The sequence below is a fragment of the Cyanistes caeruleus genome, chromosome 2 (assembly GCF_971803275.1).
Source record: "Cyanistes caeruleus chromosome 2, bCyaCae1.hap1.1, whole genome shotgun sequence".
Taxonomy (NCBI): Eukaryota; Metazoa; Chordata; class Aves; order Passeriformes; family Paridae; genus Cyanistes; species Cyanistes caeruleus.
The window spans coordinates 76,993,590-77,015,291 of record NC_141702.1 but is presented as its reverse complement, the minus strand read 5'-3'; the positions used below and the strand labels follow the sequence as shown (position 1 = coordinate 77,015,291).

Sequence of the window (21,702 nt, the reverse complement as noted above, 5' to 3'; positions counted from 1 at the left end):
GTGGTTGTTTTGTTTTTGTTTTGATTTTGTTTTATGAGTGTTTTCTTTGATGGGTTTGGTTTGTTTGTTTGTTGGGCTTTAAGTGGCAGTATCAAGTCCCTGCATTCAATAGAGACTGTGTCCATATACCAAGGTGAAAATAGAACCAAAGGCTTGGTCACTCTATAGATAGTAGAATTAATTTTCTCCTTTCTTGTCTGTCTGGTTTTGGTTGGATGTTCTTGTTTGTGTTGTGTGGTTTTTTTGTTGTTGTTGGTTCTCTACTCACCCTTTTGCTGTCTTTTGTTTTTAAAGTTAATCACATGCAAGCAAACTTCATTATAATACTTGAGTTAATTACTAGACTTACTTCATGCAACTGCTGGAAAATGTTTGTTTTTCCAAGACTGAATGAATTTTTGTGGCATTATAGTGCCTTTTCATTTAAAATAATGTAATTGCTAGATTCATGTTTGCCTAATATTCTACAGTTGACAAGACTAAGTAATATTTTGATGTCCTCCATCTCTCTTTGTTATTACTCAGAACGATGCATTACAGCTATGCAATAAGATAAGCAGTGCCATTGATAGAGTTGATCACATGTTCACATCTGAGTTTGATGCTGAAGTTGATGAATCTGAATCTGCCACTTTGCAGCAATACTACCGGGAAGCCATGATTCAGGGTTATAATTTTGGGTTTGAGGTAAGGAAACAAAAAACAATTGAAATTTCTGGTTTTGCATTGGTGTAAATAAGGTAACTAATGATTGTGGAAATACAAAGAATTTATGAAACTATTGAGGTATTTAGGTTGGAAAAGACCTTTAGGATAATCAGTTCCAACTGTTAACTTGCCACTACCAGTTCCAACACTGAACCATGTCTACATCTACATATCTTTTAAATAACCTCCTCCAGGGATGGGGACTCTGCCAGCCTTCCTGTGGCCTGTTCTGATGCCTGACCACTCTTCCAATGAGAAATTGTTCCTAATATCCAATTTACACCTCCCCTGGTTAAATTTAAGGCTGTTTTCTCTTGTCCTAACACTTTTTACTTGGGAGAAAAGGCTGACACCCACCTCTCTATAATATTTCAGATAGTTTTGTAGAAAACAATAAGGTTGCACCTGAGCCTCCTTTTCTTTAGGCTAAACAACCCCAGCTCCCTGAGCCACTCTCACAATGCTTGTGCTCCATCTTTGTTGCCCTTCCCTGGACTGGCTGGAACACCTCAAAGTCTTTTTTGTAGTGAGGGGCCCAACACAGTATTTGAGGTGCAACCTCAGCAGTGCCCATTACCATTACTGCTCCAGTCTTGCTGGTCACACCATTGCTGATAGAAGCCAGGATGCCATGGCCTTCTTGGCCCCCTGGGCACACACTGGATCATATCCAGCCACTTGTCAGCCAGCACCCTCAAGTCTTTTTACCCCAGACAACTCTTCGCCCAGCTTGTAGTGCTACATGGGGTTGTTGTGACCCAGGTGTAGGACCTGGACTTTGATCATGTTGAACCTCACACCACTGGCCTTGGTCCAACAATCCAGCCTGTCCACATCCTTTCCTGACCTCCAGCAGATCAACACTCCCACTCAGCTTGGTGTCATCTGTGAACTTACTGAGGATGCCGTTGATCCCCTAGTCCAGATCGTTGATAAAGGCATAAAACAGGACTGGCCCCAAAGCTGGGGAGCCCCAATAAGTGACTGGCTGCTAACAGGGTGTAGCACTGCTCACCACCACTCCCTAAGCCTGGCCATCCTGCCAGTGTTTTACACAGCAAACAGTGAACCTCTGTCCCAGACCATGAGCAGCCAACTTCTGCAGAAGAATGCTATATAAAACAGTGTCAAAAGCTTTACTAAAATATAGATAGATGACATCCACGGCCTTTCCCTGATCCGCTAAGTGGATCACCTTCACATAGCACAAGATCAGGTCAGTCAAGTAGGGCCTGCTTTTCACAAACCCATGCTGGCTGGGCCTAGTCTCCTGGTCGTCCTGTACTAGATGATCCATAACCTTCAGACTGACAGGTCTGTTGTTTTCTGGATCCTCTTTGCAGTCCTTCATGTAGATGGGCCTCACATTTGGTAATTTCTAGTGAACTGTTACTTCCCAGTTTTAGCAGAACGTCATGAAAAATGTGTTGCCTCAGAAATTTTACTTGAGAATAAGTGAATCTGATGAATCAGATGAATCTGATAAATCTGTTAAATTAGAAATGCCTGTAAATCTGAAAAGCTTTTAAGAACTTGATGATTTCAGGTATAGTCTTGTAAGCTCTACTGCCTGGCAGCATTTTAGATGATATCAGAATCATTAAGGTTGGAAAGGACCTCCAAGACAAATCCAACCTTCAGCTGAGTCCCACCGTGCTCACTAAACCATATCAGAAAGGGCCATATTTACTCATTTTTTAATACTTCCCAGGATGGTGAATCCACCAGCCTGTGTTTTAACTTACCTTCTCACATTTTTTCAGCCTAGAGTAGCATAATACTGTATGTAACATGAGACATTCCTTCAGGGTTTGTGGTGGTTCTTTGATGCAGTGCAAGCTTTTGAGTGCTTGCCTAAGAGTGTGGGCATTCAAAATGTTATGTTCAGGTCCTTTAATTGTTTTGCTATTAGATTCCTCTGGGCTGTGTAAAATTTTTTTAAGGATTATGTCATACTCTAATGTACTTCTAGGATAGTCTTATAAGAAATAGCTGGTATTTGTTTGATTTTTAAATGCACATAGATAACTTTTCTATCCCATAATGTTACTGCAGTATAACTAAAAATAAACACTGCTTTGCAGTTCAGTCTCTGGCTACAGAACCAAGTGTTTGTGTGGGATGCTTCTTCAATGATGTGCACATTGTTAAACACCAGCATGTGCCTGATACACACAGAAAAATGCAGTGTGGCTCAGTACTGCCTCTCACTGTAGCATATTTTGTATCATACTTTTCCTGATGAATTTTTTGTCTATAAATAGGTAACTGCTTGCATAAAATAATTTTGTCCAAGAATAGGATGTGACTGTTACCATACTTTTGAGTTTTGTTAGCTTGCAAATACTCCAGGGGATGTTGTTTTTCTTCTTAATACGTGGAAAGTAATCTTAAGTTTCTTACAGTACCATAAAGAAGTTGTTCGTCTGATGTCTGGAGAATTCAGGCAGAAAATTGGAGACAAATATATCAACTTTGCCAGAAAATGGATGAATTATGTGTTAACAAAATGTGAGAGTGGCCGAGGCACTCGACCCAGGTAACAGCCAACTTGTTATTGCCATGGTAGATTTTGGTAGAGCTGTGAAGTATTGGGCTCAAAAAATTGGACTAACTGAAATTAAATCTGGCTGGTGGTCAGTCATTAGGGTGTTCCTCGGGGCTCAATTTTAGGGCCAGGTTTTTTCAATGTTTTTATGCGTGACCTGAATACAGGAGTTGTGTACATACTAAGTGTGCCATGCTAAATTAGGAGACATTGATTCCCCGAAGGGCACAGAGACTGTACAGAGGAAACTTGATAGATTATGAGAGCTGGATGATAACCAACCTTATGAAATTTAACAAAGGCAAGTGCCAGATTTTGCATCTGGAGCGCTGTAACTCTGGGTATCTGTATAGATCAGAGGCCAAGAGATAGGAGTGCAGCCCTTCAGAAAGGGACCTTGAGATTCTTGTTTATTGTAAGCTTTGGGTCAGTGATGTGCCCAGGTGGTGAAAAGGGCCAGCTATATCCTGGGGTACCTTAGGCACAATAGATCTGACCAGCTGGAGGGAGTGATTGTACCACCATGTTTAGCATTGGTGCGGCCTCACCTCAAGTACTCTGTGTACTTTTGGGCTCTGCAATCTAAGGAGAACATAAAAATATTGCAGTAAGTCTAAAGAAGGGCGGTAAAGATGGTGATAGGACTAAAGGACAAGATGTAATGAGTAATTAAGGATACTAGGTTTGCTGGGCTTAAGGAAGAGGAAAATGAATTGCTATCTGCAATTTCTTCATGTCTTCTCTTTTGTGACTGGACAAGAGGAAATGGCATAAAGCTGCTGATTGGGTATTAGGAAAAAGTTCCTCATTGAGAGGTGGTCAAGCACTGGAAAAAGCTCCCCAGGAAAATGGTCATGGCCCCAGGCCTGCTGGTGTTCAAGGACTGTTTGGACTGTGCTCTTCTGTGCTGTCCTTTGTGGAGTCAGAATTTCAATTGTGGTGATCCGTGTGTGCCTCTTCCAACTCAGGATATCCTGTGATTCTGTTTATATTTTGTAGGTTGCAGCTGCTAGTTCAAGTAGGTCAAAGAGGAGGCAGTGGGGGACAGCAGGTGGCTGAAGACACAACTCACTCCTGCCAAGTTACTTACTTGACCAGTCTAGGCCATAAAACCACTGATACCCAGTCATTACTAATCAGATAGTCATGAAATCTTTAGTATCCTCTCAGTCTTGTTTCAGAAAGGAGACTTCAGGCAATAATTTCAGTGGTTTGGCTTGTTGTTCTGAAACAAATTGTGGTTGAGTTGATAATACTGTGTGGAAGATAGCATGTATATGGGTGTAGATACATAGCATGGCCTGCTCATCTTTAGTGGGCAGTGTCCTTGCTAAAATCAGTCTTTGTCCAAATATAATTGGGTAAAAGGTAAAATTTTTATGTTTTATATATTCGTCTGTTTTTTTAATGAGGATTTTATCGTATTTTACAAAGGAAAGAAGTTAACTATTATTTACTGTTCTTGGATATGGTGAAGACTTAAGCCAAAGACTGTTTCATTTTCTGTCTTTACTTTTCCTTTTACATAGATGGGCAACTCAAGGTTTTGATTTTCTTCAAGCCATTGAGCCAGCGTTTATTTCAGCTCTCCCAGAAGATGACTTCTTGGTATGGATAAATTTTTCTGCTGGTACTTACTTTAAATGCTTGTGAAGCTATGAGTATATGTTTTGCAGGGATACTTTTTATAAAACAACATCTAAACACAGATGCATTTCTGAAACAATTGCTGTTGTATATCACTGTTGATGCTGCTATCTCTTCTCCTTATTAGATTCAGAAGAGAGTAGATTTGTGACCATTGCCAGTAGTGGTTTCAGTTTGCTGACAAATTACTGGTGCTGTCCTGGGAGGCCACCTCCCTTTGTGTCACAGAAGGTTGACAGCAGCTTTCTACAAATATTTATAGTTGATATAATGAATTTCTAAATGTAAGCTTGTGAAGCTTAACCAACACCCAAAGTTCATCTGTGGATATGAATACAAAATCATTTAAAGATTTTTATTTTCAGATTGTTCCAGCATGAAACATACTTTAAGGCATCTTTCTTTTGCTTTTATTACCCAAAAACAATGAGACTAAAGCTGGCTTTTTTTTGTCTGCTCTGCTTTCCTCCTTTTCCTGTTCTGAGAATTTTTTTTCTGTCATGTTGGTACAACATTACAGAGAAGTGAAAGCACAGTTGCCACAAAATAGCAGAATATGAGTGTCAGCACCTCTTGATTTTTACTAATTTCAAGATGCGTTATGAAATGCCAACCACATTAATCTTGCATAATACAGAAAATACCTGGTTTAGTCTTTTTTTCATGTGTATTTTTATCAGGAGTTCTCTAGTAAATTATGTGTTAGTCCTGCATTTGTGCTGCTGGGAAAGGGTTGGCTGCCTTAATGACAGAGTTAAGCTGGTATTTGGAATACACTGATACTTTAGCTTTAGGATGTAGCCGCTAAAATTCTTCTGCTTTGACACAGTTTCTGAAACAGACTTTGAACAAATAAGGGGGAAAGAAAGGGGGGAGCCCAAAACCTTAATTGCATTTTTGAACTTTTTTCTTTCTTAAACTGGATTTCTGTTTTGGAGATCATCACTTGAAGCCCTTTTGATTAATCTGTATAGGACAGGTCACGGTATTTTATCTAGAAATGGCAATGCCCATCATGATCTCTTAGATACTGCATCATGTCATGGAAGAATGATGGTTTAGATTTAGAGCTCTATATTCCAAGATGAAATTCTAGCTCAGTCTGCGTTGGTAAAATGCGCCGGTCTCAAGCTCAACTCTTCTTTTGTTTTATAATTCTGGTTTTTCTTAGTCCTTTTAGTTCCTGGTCTTCACTAAGTTTTTGCATTTCTGGAAGAACTTTTGGCTACACTGAGTGACTGGCATATAGAAGTCACCTTCATAGCATCTCTACCAAAGAGCATAATTGTACTACTTTGTGAAGATACATTATATCCCTGGTGTTATGACATGTAAATTGAACCAGAGGAAGATTTAATAACTTGTCCAGGATTACATACCTGTTGAATAGTACACCTAATAACTTGGCACAGATTGCCTGAGGCCCAGTTCAGTGATTTTAACTTTCAAAATCCCTTAAAAAATGAAAATTTTGATAGCTTCATGGGTAGATAAGGAAAGTGTGTTTCATTTAATATGTGGGGCTTCATATTTTTTGTTTTACAGATTTTCATCTTGAGATTCAGGCCATCATATTCTCACTCAATTTTTTTTTGGTTTCTTCTTGGGAGGTGGAGGGGGAGAGCAGAGAAGGTTTAACAGCTTTTTCCAGGAAATGTGATTTTAATTATATTAACAGTGAATATTAAGTTCCAATACTTTTATATTTTGAAATTTCCTTTATGATATGTCACTGTTCAGTTCTTACAGTTATGTAATTTTGACAAGGACAAAAGGCAAGACAAAACTAAGACTTCCTAGCTTTAAAAAAAATAAAATCAAAATGCTAATGTGGATCTAGAAGTTTAATATAATAGGTAGAATATAGGGGTGCTTACCTGATAGATTATGTACTTTAACAATATAATTTTGTTACTGTGAACTTTGTCATGTGACCATCAACCTTCCTGTAACAAAACACCACAACTTTTTATGTTTGTTTTTCCTAGAGTTTACAAGCTCTGATGAATGAGTGCATTGGCCATGTTATTGGAAAACCTCACAGTCCTGTTACAGGTTTGTACCTTGGTAAGGCAGTAGTTACTGGCGTTTTTCTGGAGCTTTCCTGCTGCTGTTACAGAATTTTGATTGTAAAGTGATTTTAAAATGCAAGAAATACCAATAAAAGTATTTTCAATATACTTTGTTTGTATTGTTGATGTGAAACCATTATTGCCTGATAAAGTATAAATATGTGGTAGTTCTACCCAAGAAATTTCAAAGCTTTACAGATTTTTTTCCTCTGATTTTGTCCTTCCTGTGAAGGCCTGCAAATCTTATAGGACAGGGTTGTGTTATTTAAAGATGGGATAAAGAAGTGATTCTAACTTTAAGAAAGCAGTTACAGCTCCCTCTCACAAACTTTTATTGTGGCAATTATTGACACTTTGGCATCGCGGATGTTTTTGCTTCTAATGGTCTTTATATTATCAAGTACATATGAGTTATACATGAGGGCTGTGCAAAACAGTTCTCTATGTAAAATACAGCATAATGTAAAATACATCTTTTTAGATATAGATGTTGATAACATTAGAGTGAAATGAACATATTTGATGATTCATCTTGTGAAAAGAATGTTTCGTCTGCTGTGTATGTCTTTTACTGATTTCTTTCTTAGCACTGTTTCTGTCTTCCTCCTCTCAACTCCACTGACTTGTTTACTTGTCAAAATACTTTGTCATCTTTTTTGTCTTTCTCCTGGTGCCTGTGTCCTGGGCAGGCTTGATGATAGAAGACATGAGGGGAGGGCAATCTGCCTCCAGCAGAGGAGGTTTTCTGGAGTTTGTCAGGAAAGCTTGTTTTGATATCATTTTGATGAGAAAGTCTTCAGCTGACAAACATTTTGCAATGAAAGTCAGTCAAAGAAGCACAGTCTAAAATCAAATTTAGCCACATTCTGTACAGTGGTGTAAAACCTGTAAATTCACTTTAAGTATTGTTGTTGAGAGGGAGGCCTGTTTTAGGTGAATCACCAGCATGATGATGCCAAATTACTGAAACTCTTATAAATGCTATAGCAGACACTACAGATCACACAAACTAAATTGCTCGACATCTTTTGTCTCAGAGGCATGGGGAGGGGGTGACACAGATGAACGGTGCAGACTTGAACAGCAGCCTGAAACTTTAATGCATGTGAAATTTAATACAAACTGTGTCCTGGCTGCAGATATTGCAGATACCCATTCCTATCTCCTGATCAGAAGAAAAATAAGACTTCCTCGTTCCATTTGCATACCACTTTGAAGGACGTAAACCCACTGTGGTCTTTACCCCTTTTGCCAGAGCTGAGGATCCAGTTGCATTCGCTCTAGACACATAGCTGTGTATCTCTTGGTGTTTTATCCTGTCTTGTGAAGCAACTGGTGTCTGCCTGGGTGGGTTAGGATCTGCCTTCTGGATCTCCCACTAGCATATTTGCTAATTACAGCAGGACAACCAGCACCTGGCCCTGCTATCTTTTGCTTGCCCTGGTAGTGCAAACAAGGCAGAAACGAAGCTACCTGAGAGGAGCCTAGCCTGGCAGAAAGTACTGTCTGATGGTTTGGTGAGCAACCAGCTGTCTTGAGATGTGACTGCCACAGTATTTTTCTTACTGTTTAACAAGGAGTTCAGGGCAGATGGTGCATACTGCTCTTGGAGGCACTGAATTAGACATAAAGACAGTGACTACTCATTTAGGTTTTGTCCTGTCCATTTGTGCCACTTTTTTGGGGCAGACTGTCATGGGGACGTTTAGTTTGGGTAAAACAGTCATATGTGGGTTTTTTCCACAGCTTAATTTGCTCCATTATTCTCTGAGAAAGCTTAATTCTTATGGAAAGGAACATAATATTGCTCCTTCGTTTGCTAATTATTATTTAGTTAATATTTATTTTGCAATAAGTTTAATTTGTGAAGTAGAAATAATGAAGTTTTTATGAAGTATGTACACATTTTCTAATTGCTAGTTTTTAAATATCTGAAGAATTTTCATTATTTTATGGATGAGTTAAGTAATACAAAAATATGAAAAGCATTAATGCATACAATTAATTTATTTAAAGTTGGAATAATATGTATTTTTCTTAAAGGATAAGAAAATATGTACCTGTTCGCACTTAACTCTGTAAATAGGAATTTGGTTTAATTTTATGTCTTGAAATGGCCCTTAAGAGAGTTTTTCTGACATCTCAGTAAATGTGATCTGTTTTTATGTTTGCAGCTGTTCATCGAAACAGTCCCCGTCCTGTAAAAGTGCCTCGGTGCCATAGTGATCCACCAAATCCTCATCTCATCATCCCCACGCCTGAAGGCTTCAGGTATTGAGCATTACTACAGCATTTTAAACTGTTTTTTCCTCTCTTGGCTATGCTGAATGTCAGTAAGTGGAACACCTTTTCTTTCCCTTTGAGGGCAAAGCAGATAGAAATATTAGCATGTAAGCAATCCAGATTTTATTGCTGTGCTTTTGAGGACAATACAAATTTCTTTTCCTTGCTGTTTGCCCACCCCCTTTCTCTTGGTGCATGCATTCTCACTTTGAAGTTATTATTATCCCCTTTGTCTTTCCTGAAACCAGTGTTTCAATGTAAAAAGCTTTAATTCAGTGAAAACTGCTCCGTTAACAAGACTTCTATTTCCTTCCACACTTTGAATGGGTGCCTAAGTTCCTGTGGCAGTGCTTTCTGTAATTTACGTACATGGAACTTAAAAATGTAGCATTCTGAAATATGGTGGCATTTCTGCGTCATTACAACCTGCTGTGAATTAGCTTTAAACAGTGGATCTTTTTTCCCCGCCTTTAAAAGAGTTGACATGAGAATTATTGCAAAAGTAGTTCAAAAAAATGTCAAAATAAACCTCACCATACATAATTTTGCACAAAGGGCCCTATTTTTCAATAATATGGCAACAATGAGAAACTCTACAGTTGACTTTTTTTTTCAGAAGTCACTTGGCTTTGGCAGAAACTAGTAGTATTCTAAAGATTTGAAGATTTGTATTTTGAGGATTATTATTATATACATTGGCAGCCACAAAGCTTCTGAGACTCAGTTATTCCACATAAAAATCTTTCCGTAATTGAAAAACTTCTGAAATCAGGCATCATTATACACACTTCAGTATTTCATTTCTGAAACAAACTTTCAACTCCATACTTTTTTTTTAAACTGTTTCCTGAAGTTTTTCTTCTTGCCACAGCACGCGGAGTGTCCCTTGCGATGCGCGGAGCCATGGCAGTGTTGCTGGGAGTCGCCCCGCTCCCGTCGGGAGCGACTCAGCCCAGCCCAAACCTCTCAGCAGTGCAAATGAGACCAGGTAGCTGCGCTCCGTGACGTAGCAGACTCATCCTCCCTACATCACCCACATAACTGTTCCCACGTACATCCTAATAGATCGCTCGCACCGCCGCCTTTCCCTCCCATCGTGTCCTCCACTGGCTCCTTCATTCATGTTCGATTTGAGCAAAATCACGTGTCTTAGAAATTGATGATGAGATCACTTCCAGATTCAAAATGCCTGAACACTGTGGTAGTTAAATCTTGCGCTTCTGGCGTAGATTACAGATTTGCTCAGTAGAATGTCCATGCAATGAACATACGCCAGTCAGGTCACTGGTATAACTTTAGTAAATAATTAGTACTGATAACTAACACTTAGAGTCATAGAATCACTTCCACTAAGATAACTGCACGATACAACTAAGCACAAGGATTTTCATTTTTTTTTCATGTTAGCTAACAGTTTTGGTATTGTTGTCATCTGTCATAAATATTTTGAAATACTATATAGTGGCAAAGGCAAAATTAAACACGTGAGGATTTTTAAAAATAATTTCTTGCTACACCTTTTTCTTCTTAGGGTGGTGAAGAATAAATTTAATATGAGAGACACTATTCTTGTATCAGGATATGTAACAGAAACTTCTTCTGTATCATCACAAGTGACTATTTTTTTAACAGACTTATGTTAGTATCTTTCCTGTTTTTTGACCTTTGATTTGGCTGCTGTAATTTCAGACTGTTGGTATTTCTTCTCCCCATATTATAGTCAGAGCACTGACATATCTCCCAACTTTATTTTACCTTTTTTTTTGCCCTGCACCCCTGACTCTGAAAAGCCTGTTCGTAACACAGTGGTATTGCCTTAGGGTTTAAAAATAGCTTTTTGGATTCTTATTTCTACTGCAGAGTACTTAAAGTTCTTGGGGATAGAAATTCACATGAATGGCTACACGTATCTGACTACATCACACAGCTGGTAGAGAAAAAAAGAGGTGGTGAAGGAACAATAGATTGATGGTGACCAAAGTAAACTTGCATATAACTTGTTTATGAATTGTTTTTGTAATAAATAATTTTTGGTTGTGAGCCAGCACACCATCATAGTTGGATTTGTTTTCAGATGCATGGCACAAGCATGCATGAAGCTGTTAAGAGAGAAGTAAATTGCCACTTTTTATAAGCAACCTTTTCTGTAAGTCTTTTCAGTTTATTTTTACTGCAAGATGTGACTTGCGTCTTTTACAGTAGCCTCCAGATGTATAGCTTATGAATCTAGGCCTTTTTTTTGGGTGAAAATACATCTTGAAATTTTTGTCATTCAGACATAGACATTATTTATCCTTTGTGCCTGTTTTAAGCCTCCTCATGAAAAAGACAGTAGGCAGTAGTCTGCTCCATTTGAATAGCCCTTTGAAGTAAGGAACATTCTAGAGAATTTTCACTGAGAGGTTCTGGCAGCATTATAAGCTGACAGGGGGATGGATAATTAGTGTTTTTCAAAGACTTGTGTTTTTCTTAGAGTTCTCAGCTTTTTTTTTTAAACCATTTTTCTGATGGCTGTTCATAAAATATCCCATGATCTTGCTTATTTTAATGCACTTTCTGGATTTTTAAGTAGCATTTAATACCCTGTATGAGGTAGGAATAATTTGAAGAAAAAATTATGAAAGCAGAGACAGAGTTCTGAAGGCTGCTGGGGTTTTTTTAGGGGTTTTGTTTATTGAGGAAGGCAAAATACTACAATATAATATATTTCTACAATTTTTTTGGTTTAGTATAGTTGAAAGAAAGTTGCAAACTTTGTTGCATTGTCTTAATTATGAATTTTGTTTATTTGTGTTCCAGAAGAGAAATGGAATCTTTTGGATCAATGAAGTGTTTTGTGGTTTGGCAAAACGTGGAGTCCAGCGCCAAAGTAGCGCAAAGAGAAAAACTTTATATGCTTTCCAGAAACTCTTTAGACATTTAAGACATGATTATAAGCATTAAGTATCTATGAAAAGTTGAATGTAGGAACTTGGTGAATCAACTGTACTAGGCAGTGCATAGTGCACAAATGCCACCATAGTTCTAGTCAAGTATTTCTTAAGAACAACAATCAAAAGAAAAAAAGAACCCAATATAGTATAACTAGAAACTAAAATCCAAAGCACAAATACCTGGTTGTTTACATTGAGCTTTCTGAAATTGATACATTTATGCTAGGTTTATGTTTATAACCTTTATAAATGGCCAGTTTTTGAGCTATCTGTGGTTATTATTCATCATTTTGGTATTTTATCTAGGGTTGAATTATCAAGCACTCTTCTCCTTCACTATGATTTTTTGCCTAATAATATACGTACGGACTTTCTGGATCAATAAAAGGTGTGGGTCCCTAAGATGGGCCTGAAATGGGCCTTAGGCACCTGCATTCAGAGCTATGGTGTTTAGGCCTGTTCAGCTGCTGCCTCATTTTAGAGGTGGTGTAGTTTTGCTTGTTTTTAAGCATTTTGTACATCAGGAGTTGTTGCTCTTTATATGCTGAGAACTACCTTAGCCTTCTTGCTCATTAAAACCTCAACTTCCTGAAGAATGAGTTTCAGTTCCTGCTCAAACTTAAAAAATCTGGTTGGGCAATAGTAGGCAATGCAAAGCAAACATCGTATGGAGAACATCAGCATGGAAATAGGTTATTTTGACTTCTGTTCTCAAGGTTGTTGTGGTGTCTTTTTTTTTTTTCCCCCTAGTTTTAGGTAATATTCAGGTACAGTTTGGAAACAACCATAGCACTGGTAGTCCTCTCATAGGTGTGTGTACACATTGTGATGCAAGATGTCTTTCATCTTTTTGTAGTCGTTAGCTTTCAGTGAAGGGTTTAACAATGCTGCCCACTTTTCAGTAACATTTAGCTCATACCCCTAAAGCATTATGTTTAAGGAGACATCAGTCACCATTCTTCCCCATCAAACTTGAGAAATGGAAGGGGAGCCTTTTTCAAAGAGGTAGAAAGACTTCTGCAAGGAATTTATGGCTCTAAAATGAGTGGACTAATTGTTGTCTGGGGCTGGAGGAAGGTGCCTGAAGACCTAAGAATTTAAGTCTTGTTTCTCTTAATACTGTTCTCCTTTCTGTTCAGCATTCTTGTAAATCTGGCTCTTACTGATGCATCTGGTTCCACTCTGTGCTGTCCAGAAGAACTGGGGCCTCTAAGCAGTCAGGCTGCTATCATTTAACAGCGTCCTTCCTGTCAACCAGCTTATGTTTCTTTCCACTAATTCTGACTTAATGACTATGGACTATGACTGTACTTGCAGTGCACTAGGCACATAGGAATTCAGTTACTACCTTTCATCTGAGTATGTGGCTCACATTATCACCCAGCTGAATCACTTCTGATTGTATTTTCAGCTCTGGCACAAGCTGCATCCTGCAGCAGCTGTTTTAGTAGTAGGCTACAAGTCATGCAGTAGTAGGTACAAGTCGGTATGGGCAAGAAACAGTTTGAAGTAGTTTATGCTCTGGAAGCTTACGGCTTTTTCATAGAGCAGCATAACTAAAATAATCTAAAAAGTCTTAATTTGGGGGAAAAAGAGCACAGAAAGAGTTTTCTGTTTACCTTTTCAGCATCAGTTTTTCTTTCATGTTGCTTTCATGGTTCATATCCTGAGCTTCAGAGGTTCTGTCTCTTAAAAACTGCAGTTAAATTAGCATTGCACTGAATAAATACTAACGGAAAGTTTATTAGTATGATGGCTCTTTTTAACAGGGGTTCCAGTGTCCCTGAAAATGATCGACTTGCTTCAATAGCAGCTGAGTTGCAGTTCAGATCCCTTAGTCGTCACTCCAGTCCCACTGAAGAGCGAGAAGGTGATTGTCACAGTAACAAATTATGACCTGGATTTGCAGATGCTTTATGTCATTAACATATTTCTCTCTGTTCCCAGTTCTTACCCTTTCCAAAAATTTTTTTCACCTCGTCGCATTCAAAAATACTAGATTTTTAACTTGTGGGCTTATATGGTCAGAGGAAGTCCTTTTGTTCTCAGATATATCCACTATTCTCTTGCCTTTCATATTGTTTCTCAATTGTATCTGAAGCGATTTCCTGGTGCTTTACTGAGTTCCAGTGTTCAAAATGAAATTAGTAATGTGATTTCTGAATTATATACCCCATTTGATAGTAAATTTTGAAACACCATTAATGAGGTATAAACTGGATCCATCAGGACAGTGTTTTCTGTCCAGTTCTTTATGCCTGCAGTATTCCTATTATAGATACTTGCTGTTGTTTGAATCCTGGAAGAAGGGACAGGATGTTTGACTTGATGTCCTGATCAGGGCTGCTTCTTCAGGTTTCCCCAGCCTCTGTATATGTGGTATTTATTACAACAAATACCTCGAAAGATTGATTGTACCAATTAAAAGGAAGTGCAAAATCTGAAGCAAATTAGAGTTGATATTATGGCCATCCACATTGGATTTCTTAGAGAGAAATGCCTTAAAAATTTATATTAAAAGGTGCGAGAGATGTTTCTAATTTTTGTTGGTTTTTAAGCAAATGTTGAAAATATCATATGCCTTATGCTTATTCCATTTTTTTTTTGGTACCTATATGAGAAGGAAGCTGGCTTAGGTTGGAATGAGTACAGATCTTTTTCTAAGGAACCTTAGAAAATTGTTTTCCTACAGATATCTTGCATATTTGACTCTGAGTGTCCTGGCTTGAAGTGCTTCCTGAAGCTGTGGAAGAAGATCTCTGTTTCTGTATAAATGAAATTCTGTTTTATAATTTGTTTTCTGAAGAGAAGTCAATTTTGATTTCAAGAGCATATGTTGCTATACATGTGGGGTGTGTTAGCCCTATATGTAAGATCTCAGCTTCTGCTGAAAATAGTGGCATAATGCTTAATATGAGATAAACCTACTTTTGTGCTCACACTGTCATTTCTCTAGAGCCGTTGTATCCAAAAGGAGATTCCATTGGTTCATCCCGGCGGAGCTGGGAGCTCAGAACGTTAATCAACCAGACCAAAGGTAGGTGTTTAGGAGTCACTGTGATGTAATGTCTTTTGTACCAGTGCTGTACTGAAAGGCTGGATTTTACTGGGGGCTGTGAAGAGATTTTCACAGCTTTATACATAGGAAGGAGAAAACAATAAAACCCTGTCTGCAGGTATGGGATACTGCTAACAGTATCACAAGGTGTACTTTTTGAAGTGGGAGTAATTAAACTTTATAAGAGTTAATTCTTTTCAGTTTCTGAAAGGTACTACCAGTATTCTACAAAAATGAGTTCATTTGTTACTATATAGAAATTGCAGAAGTTATCTGTCCCTATTCAGTGCCCAATTATGGCAGTAGGAAGCACTTCCTCACTTCCCAAGATCTCTCTTTGGGTGCCCAATAGTGTGTGATTCCACACTGTTTCCTAAATTTAAGGCTATTGTGGGGCCCCTTCCTCTCAGTCTTACTACTGATCTACTGATTTTCATGCAACTGAAAGTAAGTTGATTACTTTGGACACTCCGTACTATACAGATTCATACATGAAGCTTGTTTGCATGTATTGTGGCAAACATGACTACGAGGGTAGAACCTCATGAAACATGAGAAAAACATTTCTGTCAAATTGGAAACTTGTCTCCTTATGTGTCACAGAACACAGGAAGAATTGCAAATTCTTGTTTTGAAATCTAGAAGTCAGAACATAAATACTGAAGGAATTGCAGTTTGTTTAAACCAAAAAAAAAAGGATGAGGGAAAACTTGAAAATTTCTAGAAGATTGCTGTAATGGGAACTGGTTTTACTGTCCACTGTGAATAGGACAAAGATTTTGGTTTAAAACTACAGCAAGGCATATTTACTATAGAGGAAGTAGTATTAATTATGGGTAGGGGAGTAGAATATATGGTTTGGGAGTATCATCTCCATGCTTTGGAGTCTGCCAGGAACAGGTTAGGCAACTGGTGTCAACAGTGACATGCATGATTTTTTGTGCTTTATTATGACGGGATGAGCTAAGACTGCCCTGAGGATCTCTTTGGTCTCACTCACTAGGATGCTGTTTCGTGATATGACTTGAGAGCTGGAATTTCTAATATGTCTGAATCTTTGAAATAACAGATGCCAAAAGATTCCAGGAAACCTGTCATATTTCTGAAGAACCGAAACTTACCTGTCCTTCTTTCCCTTAGTGCTTTTATGACCCTAACATATTTCTGCTATCAGAGGTTACTTACAGGTCAAATGCAAACAAGTGTCTTGCGTTTCATAAATGTGATTTCCTTGAATCAAGTAAGAGATGATTAGGGAAGTACCACTGTTCTCATTTTACCTCAGTTTTGTATGTATTTGTATTCATAAGTGATTGTTAAAATGTCTTATTCTTTTCCTGCATCTTAATTAGACTCAAAAAATTGTTTTCTTTTAACTCTGGTTACTTCATGTGATAGCAAAATACAACGGTGAATATTTCTCAATCAAGAAAATTGTTCATCACTCTTTTTAGACACTGCTTCCAAGCAAGCCCCGATGGAAGCTGTTCAAAAGTCTGTTCAGTTGTTTGAAGAAAGGAGATACAGAGAGATGAGAAGGAAGAACATCATTGGCCAAGTTTGTGACACACCGAAATCTTACGATAATGTCATGCATGTAGGTTTGAGAAAAGTGACTTTCAAGTGGCAGAGAGGAAACAAAATTGGTATGTTCTTTATACTTTCCTTTATCTAGCTGAACTACCAAACAGTATTTGTGAAGGAAATAGAAAACTGACTTTAAAAATCTTCAGTCTCTGCATAGGTATTACCAGCTCTACTGAAATCAAAATGATAGAATACAAAATACTGTTGTGGCTAGGATTTTCTTAAGGGTAGAGGGTCACTAAAGTTTTCACTGGTCAAATAACAGGAAACAAGGAGAAGGATTTGGTTAGTATGATTACTTAGGTATGATCTTGTGTTACCTGCATGTGCTTAACCCTGTAAAATGTTCAAGTTCTGAATTTGGAAGAACCAGAAATATGAATGGAAATTAGTTGGAACTCTGGGATTTAATTCACCAATCTTACTGTTTTCCCCGTATGATCATATTTTACGCTCTGGTTTGGGATTTTGGTGGAAAATCTTCGTTCTTGAGAAGTTTTCTTTCAGGTCAGACGATTAATGTTTTTACTTTGATTCAGCTTGAATTTAGGGCTATGAATGTGGTATTGGTACAGTTAAAAGCTACTGGAGTTTTAAATTAAAGGAAGGGTGAAAAGCAGTGACGTTTCCTCATTGCAGTTGATGTACTTGTTGCTTTTTGAAGGTTGTGTACTGAATTTTCCTTACTCTAACTTTGCAGGTGAAGGCCAGTATGGGAAGGTCTATACCTGTATCAGTGTTGACACCGGAGAGCTGATGGCTATGAAGGAAGTGAGTACTGTGAATGCAAAAATCACTGCTGTCCTTGTGATTTCCCTAAACCAAGTGCAGGTGATGTAGGAGGCATTGAGGGTTTCTGCACGCTGCTGTTAGCTAACAGGGAAGACAAGTTGTTTCTTCATGTAGCCACAGCTGCTGTTAGCACTTTCTCCTCATGTTGCTTCTTGGTTTATAACTTTCAATGTAAATGTATGTAAAATGGATAATGTGTTTTTTAACTGATCTCATAGGATGGTTGTGAATTTAAATGAATGCTTAATACATGTGAACTTCCATTAGGAGATTTAAAATAATTTTTAAGGATTAGTGAAGACTGTACACAAATTTGTAGTTCACTTTGCACTGTTTCCTCTCACATTTTATTACTTTTTTTCTTCATTCCTTAGAGCAAAAGATAGGAAGTGTGACATCAGATGTTTTTCAGCTTCTCCTGTAGTGTGAGCTAGGTTGAGTCATAAAACTGCTTGTTAACTTGGTGGGTACAAAAGATCTAGTTTTCAGGATAGAAGTAAGTAAAGCTGTGTTGGCATAGAGATCTGTTTCCCCTACAACACCTTGTGGTTGCTTTTGTTTTCAATTATTGTTTAGTTTTAATGCATTTCTACTTCTTTAGACAACTGCAACCATTCACAGCAGTTACTCTGACAGCCATTGGATGCTGCAGTGGTTACATTTTGACCCAGTTCTTACACACACACAATATGTATGTGATCTCCAAGGTGTAAAAAGCAAGACTGGGCTTGTGCTTAACTTCTTGTACCATACTCAGTCACTGACTAATACCAACACCTGAGATTTTGTTGCCTTTGTTTTTTCCTCAATATTTCCTCTCCCCATCAGTTGCACTCTGTTTCTGTAATTCACAGTTGCTTTCTAGATGCAGGTGCTGTTTACAGGTTAGCATGTGTGTGCTCTTTAGCAGAAGCTGAAGTAATCTCATAAATAGATCTTGTTTGACAGATGTTTGTTTCACTAGGCTTGAATGAAAATTGTTTGCAACTTCCAAATAAAAGGCTTTTCTGGATTTCTTTAAGAATAATTTGGGAGAAGATAGATTTATTGATTTTTTTTTTTTTTTTTTTTTTGGAACTGGTTAAGAACACTGTATTCCCCTGCAGAGAAATAGCTTAGGATGCTTTATTTGTTTCAGTTTGGGGATGGAGAGAGGTATTTTGGATCTTTTTGTGTGATGGTGCTATTTAACAACAACAACAACAAAGATTTTTGTTATGTTTGAGTTTAGGATGGTTTAGGTTTGCTCTTTGTTCCTTATTTTGAGATAGCAGCAAAATAATGACAAATCTATCTTGCAGATAAGGTTTCAACCTAATGATCACAAAACCATCAAAGAAACAGCTGATGAACTGAAGATCTTTGAAGGCATCAAACACCCTAATCTGGTTCGTTATTTTGGTGTGGAGCTCCACAGGGTAAGAAAACATAAATTATTTGAGCTTTTTTATAAGGCAAAGAGAAAATTTTAAGAAGCTTTGCATTATTGGAAGTTTTTACATGAGAACATTCTAGTTAATCTTATCTGGTTATCTCTGTGAATAGCAGTGTGTCTTTTTTCCTCTGGATATCGAGATCTCTGTAACATAGTTTGGTGGGACTTTTTGGAGCTGGCACATAAACAGAGAAGGCTTAAAATAAGTGAATAGAGTGAGTAATGCTGGAGCTATTTTATGCTGAACTGGTCTAAAGGCAAGTTATATCATATATGGTATGGTAACTTCTGTATGTAGATAAAGACAAGACAGGCTAAAACCTGTCCCTGTTGTACTTGTATCATGTTGATTCCTGGAAAAATCTTTGCTGGCATTCAAATCTTGATGCCAGACAAGTATTGGAATTTGGCTAGCATCTCTACAGAGGGAAAAAACAAATTTTCTTGCTTGAGCAGCAGAACTAATGTAATGTATTTTTCTACGGAGTTGGATTCCAGAGTTGTGTGCTGAGATACCAAATTTTTTATTACTCTCTGCTTTCCACATGCTCTTCCCACTTGTGAGTCTCAAGTCCTGATGTCTTGCTGGAAAGTTCTGCTTGGATTTGATTGATTTCCTCAATATGCAATAAGTTGTTTTGATGACTTAATGCTGATTTAGAAGGGAACATACTTTCTGCAGTTCTTTATTTGGACACAAATTTGGGTGTCTGTGCCACTGTGTCATTGATTTCTCAGACTAGTTTCTAAGAGCTTGGTGTCTTTGCCATCTTTTTATATTAATTCAGTCTGTCTGAAATCAGCTGGGCTTGGAGACAGAGTGGGAGCAGAAACCTAATTTTTCCTTGAAGATAATAGTTGGCATGCTTGCTCAAGCCACAGCAAAGAACAAAAAACTTGCCCATTCCAAGCAATCAAAACAGGATTACAGCAGGAACTGAGACAGAGAGAAGGGATAAAAAATAAGCCCAAAACATTTTTTTTTCCCCCTTTCTTTTTTCCCTTCTCTAAATAAGAAAAGAATCTCTATAAATTTCTGTGTAATACACCTGCAAGGTTTCCAAAGTGTCTTTTGGTTGATACCAAAGCACACTGTATTTTCATACCACCAAATAGTATCAATTATGTACAAATGATGGAGATAGGCATGTTGCAGAGACTTTCCATAGCTGTGCAATGGAACATGTTAGGTTGCAGCATGCTAGAGAGAATAGAGTTCTGAAGAGATGATTTATTAGATATTTCATGGTAAGTCATAACTTTCATTAAGACATTACATGATACTTTCATTATTTAGTTCATGAACAATAAAGGAGGTAAGGACAACTTTATCTTAATTCAGTGTTTAAAATATAAAAAATTATACCAAATAAAATCTGGTTTGGTTTCCAAAACAGGAAGAAATGTACATCTTCATGGAGTACTGTGATGAGGGCACTCTGGAGGAGGTATCAAAACTGGGCCTTCAGGAGCATGTCATTAGACTGTACTCAAAGCAGATCACGATTGCTATCAATGTACTACACGAACATGGTATTGTTCATCGAGACATTAAAGGTAATGTTAACCAAAAGGTAATGTTGTTGTTTCAGTGTGATAGATGAGATCAGGGGGAAGGATGGGTGGGATGTATTTGCATATTTAGTGTGCATTATCCATGCAGCCATTATTTGTATAAAACCTTCTACTAACTTTTCAGTTTACAAGTTATTGGCTAGTTTCATGCTTTTTCTTTTAAGTGTAGATCGTAAAAAAAACAACTTCACAATTGTCATTTCAAACTCATAAATTTTGCCCATGCTTTATATAGATTCTTTAGAGGTTGTTAAGTTTATTGGGGATTTATCTAAACTCAGTTATTAGTCCTTGCATTTTTAGTACTAATGCACTGAGTTATGTAATGCCGTTTTCCTTCTTGTCTGTGCTAATATGTGATGTTTTCTGGAGCTGACAGGCAGTGTACTGTGCTAGAATTGTGCATCAGAATTTTTCCTTGTGATTCCATTTTCCCAAAGAGTTTTGGAATTTCAGATGAATGGCTGAACTTACTACTAAACTTAGTAACAAAACTGTTGTTAAAATAACTTAAGCGATTTTAGGATATCCCTGTATCTAGTGTTTTTTTTCCCTACATTTATCTTCTCGTGCCTGGCTGTCAGCATTTGCGTACATAATTAGCAGACTGAAACTACAGTAACCAAAGGGGGGGTTGGCATTTAAGATACCCAGTGTCAGTCCTCATTTCAGGTTCATTTTTCTTTTTCTGCGCCTTCCAACAACATCCTCCATGTCTGGTTATCTTGGTTTTGTTAGTCTGGCATATTTGGCTCACCGATGGCAGGAGACTTAGGCGAAGGTAGGGGAAGCAATGCACACAATATGCCCTGTGAATGCTCATTTTGTGACAAGGCAGTGCAACCCAACGATGCTGGGTTTCTATGTCCCTCTTGCTCACAGGGTTTTGAATCACCGCAGCAGTGTAGGAGGTTCCCAGTTGCTCTTGGTCCTTTGGCCTCGTGCTTCTCATTTGGGAAAAGAACTATCTACGATCCAGAGGCCTTCCACCCAGGTAGGCCACTCTTGAGTCAGTTTTGGCTTTTTTTTTCTAGAAAACACTTTCCCTCACTCCCATTCCCCAG

At 37.9% G+C, this 21,702-nt stretch overlaps 1 protein-coding gene across 17 annotated transcripts in view; it reads left to right on the top strand.

The window, feature by feature from the left end:
- The window catches only part of MAP3K4 (mitogen-activated protein kinase kinase kinase 4), an 83,527-nt gene that overhangs the window by 53,592 nt on the left and 8,233 nt on the right, over positions 1 to 21,702 (top strand). For 2 of the 17 annotated variants that reach the window (XR_015283493.1, XR_015283491.1), the window contains exons 12-23: positions 526 to 687; positions 3,114 to 3,247; positions 4,786 to 4,864; positions 6,892 to 6,958; positions 9,150 to 9,246; positions 13,961 to 14,061; positions 15,148 to 15,228; positions 16,704 to 16,895; positions 17,537 to 17,607; positions 18,930 to 19,046; positions 20,461 to 20,620; positions 21,521 to 21,632. Coding sequence is in view for 7 of the 17 variants with exons in the window: in XM_086877987.1 (XP_086734113.1) it covers positions 526 to 687; positions 3,114 to 3,247; positions 4,786 to 4,864; positions 6,892 to 6,970; positions 9,150 to 9,246; positions 10,130 to 10,246; positions 13,961 to 14,061; positions 15,148 to 15,228; positions 16,704 to 16,895; positions 17,537 to 17,607; positions 18,930 to 19,046; positions 20,461 to 20,620 (1,390 nt within the window). In the remaining 10 variants the exon portion in view is untranslated. Of the gene's footprint in view, positions 1 to 525; positions 688 to 3,113; positions 3,248 to 4,785; positions 4,865 to 6,891; positions 6,971 to 9,149; positions 9,247 to 10,129; positions 10,247 to 13,960; positions 14,062 to 15,147; positions 15,229 to 16,703; positions 16,896 to 17,536; positions 17,608 to 18,929; positions 19,047 to 20,460; positions 20,621 to 21,376; positions 21,420 to 21,520; positions 21,633 to 21,702 lie in introns of all 17 variants that reach the window. The other 15 variants (XR_015283492.1, XR_015283490.1, XM_086877987.1 and 12 more) reach the window with 11 other exon arrangements.